The sequence below is a fragment of the Salvia hispanica genome, chromosome 6 (assembly GCF_029641045.1).
Source record: "Salvia hispanica isolate PSC_SH4W2 chromosome 6, Shi_PSC_v1, whole genome shotgun sequence".
Classification (NCBI taxonomy): Eukaryota; Viridiplantae; Streptophyta; class Magnoliopsida; order Lamiales; family Lamiaceae; genus Salvia; species Salvia hispanica.
Window position 1 is genome coordinate 11,852,076 of NC_142697.1, and position 12,474 is coordinate 11,864,549.

Genomic DNA, 12,474 nt, shown 5'->3' on the forward strand with positions numbered 1-12,474 from the left:
AAATTTCGGATTAGTTATTAATTACTGAGATTGAGTCATCCAAAGTTTGGGTATATAATAATATGTTTTAAGAATAAATTACAAAATGACAATATTATTAGTGTGACATGATAAATTCAAGGGCATGGATATTTTCCGGATTTAAACAACTTTCTTATGTAAATTACCCGTAATTCAAAAATAAAATAATAATAGAGTCAATTGAACTCTATGATCTTACGAAAAATATAGTCAATTAATTTCAATAAGATTACACGGCTTCATATGTTATGCCTTGATTGAAAAATGTATATATAATAAATAAATTTGTTCCAACAATCATGGCGACACTATAAATGCATTAATTGCTAGGTTTGGCCGAAAATGCTTCTATTCCCTAAAATACTGCATAGTATTACTTCCAATAAGAAATGTATGTGGAATAAGAAATATATAAAAATAAAAAATTAAAATATCTTGTCATAAAAAACCGTTTCCAATATTATATGTGTATACAATTTGTTATTAAAAAAAAATATCCCTATAAATCTATAATCTAGCTCTAAAACCGTCCTATACATTACATATATAAAATTTTAATTTCAAAAAGGAAAATATCCCTATAATTTAGCTCTCGGAACCACCTTCAACATTACATAAGCAGCCCTTCTCTTCTCTTTATTATTCTTTGTTGGTGAAAACCGTTGCTCTCTTTGTATTTTGTCTGCCGGATATATTCTACAAACACACAAAAAAATAATACACACCCTTAAGAATATCTTCATTTCGGTAGAGAATTTGTGTGGTTGAGAAGCTCACTCTTCGCCTTCGACCCTTCCTCTTGCAAGAACTCGAGCAACTGGAACATCAGACGCCTATCCATGAAAAATAAAGTAGTGAGTGAGTGAATTTTTAGATACCAAATACCAATATTTATAGTTCCTACGAAATGGAGAGTTTCTATCCTTGTAAACCTATGTGAAACATGGTGAGTGAGTGAATTTCACTGCTCCAAATGGTCCAATTTATAGAAATTTAGTGTTTTTTGGCATTCTTCTCGGTCGGAATATGACTCTTTGAATACAATGTCATTTTTATAAATTACTCCCTTCGTCCGCGAATAAGAGTCTCGTTTTTCCATTTTAGTTCGTCCGCGAATAAGAGTCTCGGTTCACTTTTACCATAAATGGTAATATAGTCTCACCTTCCACTAACTAATTCCACTCACATTTCATTTAAAATTAATATATAAAAATGATATTTTTGTAAATATCATCAAACCCAATGAAATTTGTCTAATGTTTACAAAAATTTCTTAAATAGGAAAATTAAATGATAGCAATTCGGCACATTGTATTCCAAGTAACCCACGCATCTCATAATAAACTTTGCATAAATTCTGGATATTAAATGTATTAATAGTGTTTAATTATCCTAATTAAATTTTAATCGTTACTATTACTATCTTAATTTCTTAATTATTGATGGAGTCGTATTAGTGGAGAGTCATTTGAGGTTCAGTCTTTGTAACATTATTGTCACAATATTGATAGAGTCGTGTATTAATGGCATTAACAATTCTCAGCTACCTAAATTACCCTAAAAACATCTCTAATTTACTTAAATTTCCCTCAAAACTCCCCTCTTATATATGTATAGATTTTGTGACAAAAGGTAGTATATATCGTTTCCAAGTGTTCACACATAATAGATGCTCTACTTCAATTTCACAATAACAGTATTTTCTTCAGCGGGAAGTTTGATGCATGATCAGCTACAATGATAGTTTTGGCATTTTGTGTATAAAATAATTTTTGGGATTTTATCCATACGAAACCAAATAAACGGCATAGAAACAATCACAACGTATGTTTCAGAGCCCTCCAATTTCTCTGAAGGTAATGCCGCACTCCTAAGCCCCTTCAAACATAAAATCTCCTTCACGTTTCGCGTTTCAGAGCTAATCATTTCTGCAGATTGGTTTTGGTGTTTGTTCAGCTGAATTTTCATTTTTTACAATTTTTGTAAGCAGCTTCTGTTTTTTCATTGTTAAACCCTTGAAATGGTATGATGATTGAGTGAGTTCCTTAAGAATGCTTATGTGTATTGTTACGGTTGCATAATTTTTCCGATTGTGAAGGCGAATTAAGTTACGCCGGAATAGAATAATCAGAATGTTACTTACTAATTTTGGCACTTGAATTCAGAGTGGTTCAATCATATAAGTCAAAGATGGAGATTGATAGAGCAATTAATGAATGCGATGATAGAAGGTTGAAGACAAAGTATAACAATGCCATCTATGTTATCCAAAGGGCTCTTGCACTGTACTCGTATGCTCCCATTCCCCATGATACTCCACCACATCACAATTCTACTTTCTTAGTAGATATAATGCTGAATATTTTCATTGACAGTGTTGAAGAGGTTGCCTTGAGCTTCAATGGAGGGAAAGATTCAACTGTAAGTAACACTTTTTCCCCCTAATAAATTCCTAGGCTGTATTTGGAGGGAGTGATGGAATCCAGTAAAGTCACTTCAATGATTATTTTTATAATTCATTTACAATCCATAATTCTCAGTTCAAATATTTCTCAAGTGATTGTGTTAAGTTGCAATGATATGTAGTCAATTGAAGTACTTTCCCCAAATTCTTCCACATAAATGCAACCTTAAGACGTCTATTATCATGAATGTTACACATATATAATAGCATATAGTTCTCTTTTTCTATAGGTTTTGCTGCACCTTCTTAGGGCTGGCTATTATTTGCATATGGCTGGGAGGAAGCTGTCCTTTGGGGATCATGGAGATGCTGAAACCACATTGCCAATAAGGACAATTTATTTTGAGAGCCCAACTGTTTTCCCTGAAATCAATTCATTCACTTATGAAACAGCTTCTATGTAAGCTCTCTCTCTCTCTCTCTCTCCTTTAACTTATATCCATGTACCTCTATATTTTGACAATTTTTTCTCCTTTGTTTCTTTGCGTGAAGCTCTGCATTCTTCTTCCTTTCTTTCCGTTATTATGAAAGTAAAGTAAAATGTATAAATATGCATGATACAGCATGATATATTTCTTTCTATTCTCTTGCAAATAGATGATAGGTGCAACACTCCTATTTTGCATCCTCTAATGATATTATCCTTTTATTATTTATACACTTTCTTTCCAACCTTGATAGTTTCAGATTGCAAATGGACATTGTCCGCTCAGATTTCAAGTCTGGCCTGGAAGCTCTTTTGAAAGCTAAGCCCATTAGAGCTTTTTTTCTTGGTGTTCGAATTGGTGATCCTACTGCAGTATGTGTTCAACTTTCTCCTTGCATGGATGTTGACTATGCATTATTAGTTTGAATGAGAGAACGGAATTTTTAAAGATTAATTTGACCATAATCTTTAGGTAGGGCAAGAGCAGTTCTCCCCTAGCTCACCTGGTTGGCCACCATTCATGAGAGTGAATCCCATCCTGGATTGGTCTTACAGGTTGGTTCTCTATTTTGAAGTTGTATCAAGTTTTGTAATTGTTTAGTATGTATTTATTTTCTTTTTCTGAATGATATAGTTAAAAAGATCTATGAGTTAGTGGAAGATTCTTGCATCATACAGTGACAAGGTTTCAAAACATTTGCTGATATCTTTCAACTCAATACTTCTTCAGTTCAGATAAAAATAGATGTACCTGGTGATTAGAGTATGCTCTTTTTATTTATCCTTGTTTTTAGAGGATTCAAAAAGTATGAATGTTTCTTTAATCGTAAGTCAGTTATCTAGAAACATAAAGAAACTTGTATATTAAACTGTTCTTAAGCTATAATAGATTTTTATCATACAACATTGTTGCATATAATGGTGTTTTTATTAAACTGTTATCATTAATCCAAACTGATACACACATACATGTACACAAAACTAGGACAAATAGAGAATCTAGGTAAAGGTGCTTAGTGGTTTATATTACTTAGAATGCATGGCTTGATTAAGTTTAATTATCATTTCGAAGTTATTGGCTACTTGTTCATTTTGGGAGGAAGCTACCCAATATCATGCCAGAAATTTAGAACTTGTTTCATTGTAGGATGAACAACTTCTTGTTGTCTGTTACCTAAAGTGTATGTCTAATCTTTAACTAATTGTTTTGCAGAGATGTTTGGGAATTTCTCTTGACTTGCAAGGTCTCGTACTGCAGTCTCTATGATCAAGGGTAATTTATTGCCTGTAGGTCTTTGAATCTCAAGTACAAAGAATACTACTCCCTCCATCTGTCAAAACCGGACATGTTTTGCCGTTTCCGGTTGTCCACCATTTAAAGACACATGTACCTTTCCATTTTTAGTAAATGGGTATCATAATATATAAAAATGGGACTCATATTCCACTAACTTTTTCACTCATTTCCTTTATAAGGTTAAACAATTTCTTAAAAGCCGTGCTAAGTCAAAACGTGTCTTTAAATGGCAGACAGAGGGAGTAGTTTTTTTTAGCTAGCATGCATCTTTTGAATAATTCGTTGAAATCTAATATCTTTGTAGTGTTTGTTGTTCTCTCCTTGATTTTGGTCTTGTCTTTATATTTACTGTATTCTGCTATGTTCTCAAAATTGTTTGTGGTATTTTATTTTCATTTTCTTTTCTTTTATTATTTTTATCTTTTCATGCATTTGATATTGTTCTAATTGTTTTTCTAAAACTTTTTCTCCAGTTACACTTCAATTGGTAGCATTCATAACACAGTTCCTAATGCACTGTTGTCCCTGAGCAAATCCACCAGCAGTGAAGATAAATTTAAACCTGCTTATATGCTTTCTGATGGAAGATTGGAAAGAGCCGGGAGAGCTAAAAATTTCATTTCTCAGCCATCATCTGCTGCTGTTAACGGCTTGAAAAATGAGGGTTATTTCTTGAAAAGCATGTTTACAGCCTCGGTCATTGCTGTGGGTGAAGAAATCCTGTACGTTCTTTGTTGTCCATTCCTATCTTGAAAACTCTTTTCGGCCTTGGCCTCCGTAGGGATGCATGTGATCAAAAGTTCAAATTGTGGTCGAATGTCTTCTTGCTTAATGCATTAATTATTTTTCCTGATTTAGTGTTTGTCTATTAGCTTGTAAGTATTAGATTTGTTTGGCTATCGTTTTTCTACATTGTGTATGCTCAATAGTCAGTCGTTCTTGTGTAGATGTGTTTATGTAAGTGCGCATGTGTTATTCTTATTTTCCCATGATAAATTAGTTTTGCTGCAGTTGGTTATGGACCCCATATATTGTTGTTTAGTTATAACTCATTCATGTTGAATTTCGATTTTTCTATTAGCATTTAGTGTAATGTATCCACAAATAGGTTTTATTATGCCAACATTTCCTCCTCCTTCTGAGACTGTTGCATCGATTGAACACACCTTATTCAGCATTTGTACACACAACTAGTTATATAAACTAGTGGCACTTGTTTCATGAAGAATTTAAATTTAAATGCAGAGGATCTCCATCTTGCTTCTGTATGGGAAAACATTTCTGTCAATAGAAAGGTATCTTTAGGGCCTGTTTACTTTGCAAGTTATGCCAAGAAAAGAATTTCAGATGGATTTTACTTGTGTTTAATTTGCAAGTTACAATTTTTAATGGGCCTTAGAAATTATGTTAGGTCCAAGCATTTGTCATTTACTAATTCATAGTTAGCATTGTCATTCACCAAAAAAAAAACTTTATATTCTCCAAAGACAGTTCTAAAGTCTAACCCTATCTATCTAGTTATTGTACTATATGGTTATAATATGTGATTCTCTTTGTTTTGTAAACAATGTTTTTTGTGTTGTTTCCATAGCTCAGGTTTGGCACAGTTGAGGATCCAATGAGATCCATATTGTCCAGGAAGCTTCATTCCATAGGCTGGGCTGTTTCACATGTTGCTGTTATCAGAAATGATGTATACTTTTCTAATATGACGCCTCTTATTTTTTACTTTGTTCATGCTCTTTGCTATGTTGAGCCATAGGCCTCTGCTATGTAAATATATGAGTTTTAACTCATTTAGTTAAGATATAAACTGGTAGGTTTCACTTGCACCTTGCACATTCCCCTCTGCACCTTGCACAAATTGCAATTTTCTTAACATCCTTCTGCTGAATCATATGTTGAGCTATAGGCCTCTGCTATGTAAATATATGAGTTTTAACTCATTTAGTTAAGATGTAAACTGGTAGGTTTCACTTGCACCTTGCACATTCCCCCCTGCACCTTGCACAAATTGCAATTTTCTTAACATCTTCTGTGTGCTTGCATAATGCTGGGAAATTCATTAGCATGATTTCTGAGTTCATCTTCTTCTTTCTCGAGCAAGACATGCTTGTTTGCAGCCCTTTCCTTTATAAGAGCTTATGATTTGTTGAGATTCTTTTTCTGTTCAAATTCATGTAATGCATTTAACTTCACTTTGGGTCATCTTCCAGATTGATTCTGTTGCGGATGAAGTTGAGAGACAAAAGTCTATGACTGATATGGTATACCTTATGTCTCTCTCTGTCTACCCTTCACATGTGTGCGTAACTGCGTATGCACACACATATGATTGAGAATTAAACATATTTAATTTCAATTTGATTTGAGACTTTCTCTAACTGATATAAGGGTGTATTGCTAACCCAGGTTTTCATATATGGAGGTTTTGGTCCATTACCATCTGATGTTACTGCAGCTGGTGTCGCCAAGGCTTTTGGTGTCCGCATGGTATATCTTGTCTGTTGCCTGGATCTTTTAGCCTATGTTAATGATTCAAAATTCTATTCCTTGTGAAAAATATTAGTAGTTCATTTTATAAATTGTCTGACCTATTTACCTGGGTCTTAGTTAATCTTATAATGAAAAGTGAGGAGTCAGTTACATACCTTTGTAGAAATTATTTATTGGCTGTTACCTTCACATACCCATACGCTTATTACTGCTCTTCTTTCTCCAAAGGCCCTTGAAAAAGAATTTGAAGAATGCCTACAGCATCTTATAGGGGAAAAGTGCACAGTTGACAGGAATGAGGTAACTTAATGAGCAATGTATGTGGAGTTAATGATTTCATTTCATGATGAAATATTGCTACAAATAGTGGGGCTATATGGATAAGCATATTTATACCTGGATGAATGTGAATTTACTCGGAAGAAAACCTTAATCACAACCTGCTTGAACTAGAATAAAATTTTTCTCATACAAAGCCGTCAGCACAATCTACTCGTTGAAGATATAACATCTTAGTTCATTTATTAGGTTTGCATAAGAAGTGGGTGTGAACTGAAGTGGAATTAATTCTGGACATCATCTTCTGTAAATGATAAGAAGGGTCAAAAGTACATGTGAAGGTGAAGCATGACTTCCTTGGCTCAGAGATTAGGACTGGAGCATTTAAAGAACTTGGCACTATTCCAATTTAGAGGCTTAAACAATCCAGTCAAGGATGAATACACATTAGTGAATAACTATCAAACCTTCTCTTGCAGGTTTTATGTTTCAGAGAATTGATTTATAAGAAAAGGGGCTTACTCCTTTTTTTTAATCAATACACCCTAAAGGGTGTTACTCCAGTGAATCATTGATGTCGCATATCATAAGTATATTGAATTTCTATTTTCACAGTTTAACTCTGTTTCCAATCGCTAGATGGCTAAGTTGCCTGAAGGAATCACTGAGCTGTTGCATCATGAAAATCTGAGTGTGCCTTTGGTAAGTTAATCTCATCTCCTGCAGTTTTGGCCCTTATAACAAGAGTGTTTGAGACGTAATGCTGACTGCTTTAAGATATTTGCCTCATGAGAGCAACGGAAAATCTTTTCATTTGATACATATAACATAGTGTTTGCTTGTTTAAGCTGCCAGTTAGTTCATGTGTTTTACATATTAGTTTATCTATCATGTGAGGAGACTTTAGAGATTAGTAACTATTAAGCATGTAAACCCATTATTGCTTGGAAATTCACTTGTTTTTATTTGGGTATCTGAAGATGGATCTCATATAATTCTGTTTCCAACTCTATTTTATAGATCAAGTGCCAAAATGTGATAATTCTTACTGCAACAAATGTTAAAGAGCTGGAGCAGGAGTGGGATTGCTTGATTGAATTAATGGGATCCCATGGCTATTTGCTAATGACGGGACCATTTGTGTCAAAGAGACTCGCAACGACGCTTTCTGATGTGAGTCTCTATTGGCCTATTATTTATAATGTTATTATTCTTCTGTTTGTCAAACCTTGCATTTTAGTCAATGGACAAATTTCATGTTCATAAGTCATAAACTTACATTCGTGGTTGAATCTGAGTAATATTATGAGTACACAATTAATAATCTTCCACTAGAAGAAGATATCTTCCTAAATTATGTCTGATGGTACAACATTGTAATCATCCGTGATGCAGGTGGAAATTGCTGAACCTCTGTCGGAAATTTGTATGGAGTTTCCTGATCTAGTCATTGGTAAGATTATTATGATAATGGATCACTTGGTTGATCTGATCTTCCATCAAACTATAATTATGTCATGTTTCATTGGTACGTGAAGGTGGCTATAGGGAATCAAGAAGCGGCCCTGTAGTCGTTACCTTCAAAGGAAAGGTATGACTGTTTACAATATTTCGACAACATACGTATAATGAGGTTGCATAACATGTCGAACGATTTGCAGGATGAAGCTAGAAGCAGTGCTGCTATAGCAGCATTACGTAAGAAGTTCCATCATGGCGCCTTTTCTGAAATCAACTGAACTGGATTGCTATTCAGTGCTTGAAAAGCTGCTTCGATTTGTCAAGATTGTGGTAAAGGACTATAAGGAGAGATGTCGAGCAGATTAGATGAGGACAAGGAGTGGAGTCCTGATTGAAAGGGAAAGGAATTGAAATATGAATATGACGAATGACTCACAGTACTATCACAAGGAAACAAATTTTAAGACCAGGGAGTAGAATGATCCAAGAAATGACCCAGTATCTGTTTTGTTTGTAAATGAAGCACCCCGCCCGACTTATCTTTGCTGATGCAGTATTGTTTTTGGCCCAAAACACCGGATTTGATCTCAGATTTGCTCCGTTTGTGATTGATTGCATCCAATAAAAGCCTCTAGTTAACATGCATTTGAATAGAGGCACACTGCACAATGTTACTATAATATTCATTTCTGAGGGAAAAGGCTTGATAAATCATAAAATGTATACTGGTATAATATTCAATCCAGAATGTGAAACGGGCTTGATAAAAATGGTTAAGAGGAAAGTTTTGCTAGCACAAAACAGAGGAAGGTAATTGAACAAAAAAGAAAGGAAACGATGAATTCAAAAATAGAGCAGGCTCCCACATTTGAAACACACAAAATAACATTACTACTGCATCTGGGAGTCCTGAAAAATATAGGCGTAGTCTTTGATATATCAATCCAAGCTTGTTATTGGACTGCAGCAACGAGCTCAAAGAATTCAAGCTTTAGGCTTGAGGACCTTGACAGTCTCCCAGGTGAAGTCAGGATCATCACGTCCAAAGTGACCGTAAGCAGCAGTCTTCTGGTACCTGAAGTTTCCTCCTCTCAGCAAGTCTAGGTTGATGGCCATCATTCCTGGCCTGAAGTCGAAGTTCTCCTTGATAAGGCTCAGAATATCCTTGTCAGGGATCGTCCCCGTCTTGTATGTATCAACAAACACAGACAGTGGCTCTGCTACTCCAATAGCATACGACACTTGCACAATGCATCTACGGGCAAGACCAGATGCCACAATACTCTTTGCTGCTTGCCTCACAATGTATGCACCACTCCTGTCCACCTTGGTTGGATCTTTTCCGGAGAAAGCACCTCCACCATGAGCACCCCACCCACCGTAGGTGTCAATAATGATCTTCCTACCAGTAAGACCAGCATCTCCATGGGGACCACCAATCACGAACCGGCCAGATGGGTTGAGATGGAAGATGGTCTTGTCATCAAGATACTGTTCAGGAATCACGGGCTTGATGACATGCTCCTTCAAGTCAGCTGCAATCTGATCATTTGTAACAGTCTCATCATGCTGGGTAGAGATGAGGACTGTGTGAACTCTAATAGGAACCATGGCACCTCCGTCATTTCTGTACTCAACAGTAACTTGTGTCTTGCCATCAGGTCTCAACCAAGCACAAGTCTTGTTCTTCCTCACTTCAGTGAGTTTGGCCCCGAGCTTGGTCGCAAGGACGTGAGTAAGCGGCATCAGCTCTGGTGTTTCATCAGTGGCATAGCCAAACATGTGCCCTTGGTCACCAGCTCCAATCTCCTCAGGTTTCTTAGTGAGGTGACCGTGAACTCCTTGGGCAATATCAGGGCTCTGTTGCTCAATGTTGACAAGGACCTTGCAGTTATCAGCATCGAGGCCAACATCTGGTGATATGAACCCGATCCCTCTGCAAGTATCACGAACTATCTTTTCATAGTCAACCTTAGCCTTGGTTGTGATCTCACCAAAGACCATGACCATGTTGGTTTTCGTGCAAGTTTCACAAGCAACCTTGCTCTCAGGGTCCTGCTCTAGGCAAGCATCAAGAATGGCATCGGAGACTTGATCGCAGAGCTTATCGGGGTGTCCTTCATTGACAGACTCTGAGGTGAACAGGAAGGTATCCATATCGTATCTGCAAATCAGGATCAGTGATACGTCAGTTATAGATTCTAGCATATGCAAAAAAATTCAATAATTTAAATGACAGTTAAGTAACTATATAGGCGCCAACCTAAAAAACTACCCCTATAAAGGTGCAACAGAATTTAAGTTGACTATCACAAAATGAATAAACAGCAAGTAGCTATAGTAGAATCAACTTATATTTCTCTTCCAACTCCTAAGTTACCGGAGTAAATGGTACAGACTAATTGATATATAGGAACATTTAGAACTTTTGAAACGCAGATGTAGCAGATCTAGACAATTTCCTAATCACGGATCAATAAACAATCTTCCGAATTATGTACAGAAAAAAAAACGCAGATCTTAAGCTGATAACCACAGCATTCTCTTAATGACGAACAAGATCTGAATCTAACTAACAATCCAGTACAAATATCAACATCCAACATCACCATTGCAATTAAAAATCTTCGATTCAGTAAACGAAAAGTACATTCATCATCGAAAACAATATAACTGCCGACATTAAAGAGGCATTAAATTCAGAGATCGGTATAACACAAAAATGAAAGCGAAACACTAGATCTACAACAGTAACAAAGCATGATTGCCAAATCTAACACAGTAATTAGAAAAAAGCAATCATTGTGCATACCTTCTGGCAAAAGAAGAGGCCGAGATCTGCAGAATGATACGAAGAAGGATGAGAGAAGCAGCGCAGTGAGAGACTGAAATGAGGCAAGGGTATTTATAGATCCGGATCCAAAGGAATCGCTGACATGCTAATTAAAATTCAAAGAATAAAATATACACCACCCGGGTCCACCTAGAGGCCATTAAGATGTTGCCAGCTGACGCCGGAGGCTCGATCGACGGTTGCCTGCTGTATTCTGTCGGTAGGTGAGTTGTAAATTCATAAATATCAGAAAATACTGTAATATGCGAGTTGTACCAGGGGCATGAGGGATTGTACTTGGGTTGGTGGCGGTGTTGTTGACAACTAAAGTTGAATTGGAAATCAAGAAATATCATAAAAATAGAAAATATTGTGGGATCTTGACTAGAATAATTTTTGTTTCGAATTAATGCATAACCATTACTTTTTCCATTTTCATATTGCTAATGGTAAAACAATTTATTAAAATTTTTTGTTTTAATAAATTTGTATGTATCTATATGCCTATATGTGTCTTTGTTCAAAAATTTGATAATTTACCTACCCTAAATATTAAACTTTCATGTATTGTATACGTATATGCGTCTTCGTTCAATAATTTAATAGTTTGCCAGAAATATTCACTGTCTCACCTACTTATACATTAATTAGTTTTTTCAATTTTCTAGGTAGATATTGCGCAATGTCACTACCAATTTTAAATGCAACTTGCCTTTTATTTCATCATCACATCCGATTGCATCCAATTGCAAATTGTTTCTCTCTAGAATTAGGATGACCATGACCCTCATAACTGCTTCGCCCCCAAAAAAATAACTATGCAATGCCCAATCAGTTAATGCTCCAAGGTCCATAAATTACAAAATAAAATTATATATATATATATATATATATAGGAATGTGTTAATATGACAACCCTCTTTATTGTAACACCATACCACTATTTTAGGCCATTGGATCTGAAAATCGTGTGCTTGTCATATTGCCACGTGTAAAAACACGGAGGGGTAAAATAGGAAATTTCTAATTTTACGTTACCAGATTGCAGTGCTGTTCATTGAACATTGCAGTCTTACCACAACAATATTGCAGTTTACCACGACTGCAATATCTAATACGGTAGACTGCAATATCTAATACAGTAGACTGCAAACCTGTGTTTTTTCACGAAACTTAATCCTAGGCGTCCATAAATG

General features: G+C 35.6%; 2 protein-coding genes across 5 annotated transcripts; one reads left to right on the forward strand and one right to left on the reverse strand.

The window, feature by feature from the left end:
• The first annotated feature begins 1,717 nt into the window (after nt 1–1,717).
• LOC125207686 (bifunctional cytosolic FAD synthase/FAD diphosphatase-like) lies at nt 1,718–9,090 on the forward strand. 4 transcript variants are annotated; one of them, XM_048107136.2, is made up of 17 exons: nt 1,718–1,877; nt 2,187–2,312; nt 2,397–2,442; nt 2,716–2,885; nt 3,173–3,284; nt 3,385–3,467; nt 4,126–4,185; nt 4,683–4,931; nt 5,806–5,902; nt 6,426–6,476; nt 6,622–6,702; nt 6,934–7,005; nt 7,624–7,686; nt 8,005–8,157; nt 8,380–8,437; nt 8,523–8,575; nt 8,646–9,090. In XM_048107136.2, the coding sequence occupies exons 2-17, from the start codon at nt 2,212–2,214 to the stop codon at nt 8,721–8,723; spliced, it is 1,527 nt and encodes a 508-aa protein (XP_047963093.1). In that variant the 5' UTR covers nt 1,718–1,877; nt 2,187–2,211; the 3' UTR covers nt 8,724–9,090. The 4 variants fall into 4 exon arrangements, with proteins under 4 accessions (XP_047963093.1, XP_047963091.1, XP_047963092.1 ...); XM_048107134.2 differs by having other exon boundaries at nt 1,721–1,877; nt 3,167–3,284; XM_048107135.2 differs by lacking the exon at nt 1,718–1,877 and adding an exon at nt 1,890–2,003 and having other exon boundaries at nt 3,167–3,284.
• A 62-nt stretch (nt 9,091–9,152) lies between these two features.
• Nucleotides 9,153–11,474, reverse strand: MAT3 (methionine adenosyltransferase 3). The gene is made up of 2 exons (XM_048107137.2): nt 11,258–11,474; nt 9,153–10,609 (listed from the first exon to the last, which is right to left on the reverse strand). Exon 2 carries the CDS (start codon nt 10,600–10,602, stop codon nt 9,430–9,432), a length of 1,173 nt encoding a protein of 390 aa, XP_047963094.1. The 5' UTR covers nt 10,603–10,609; nt 11,258–11,474; the 3' UTR covers nt 9,153–9,429.
• Between the last annotated feature and the right edge of the window lie 1,000 nt (nt 11,475–12,474).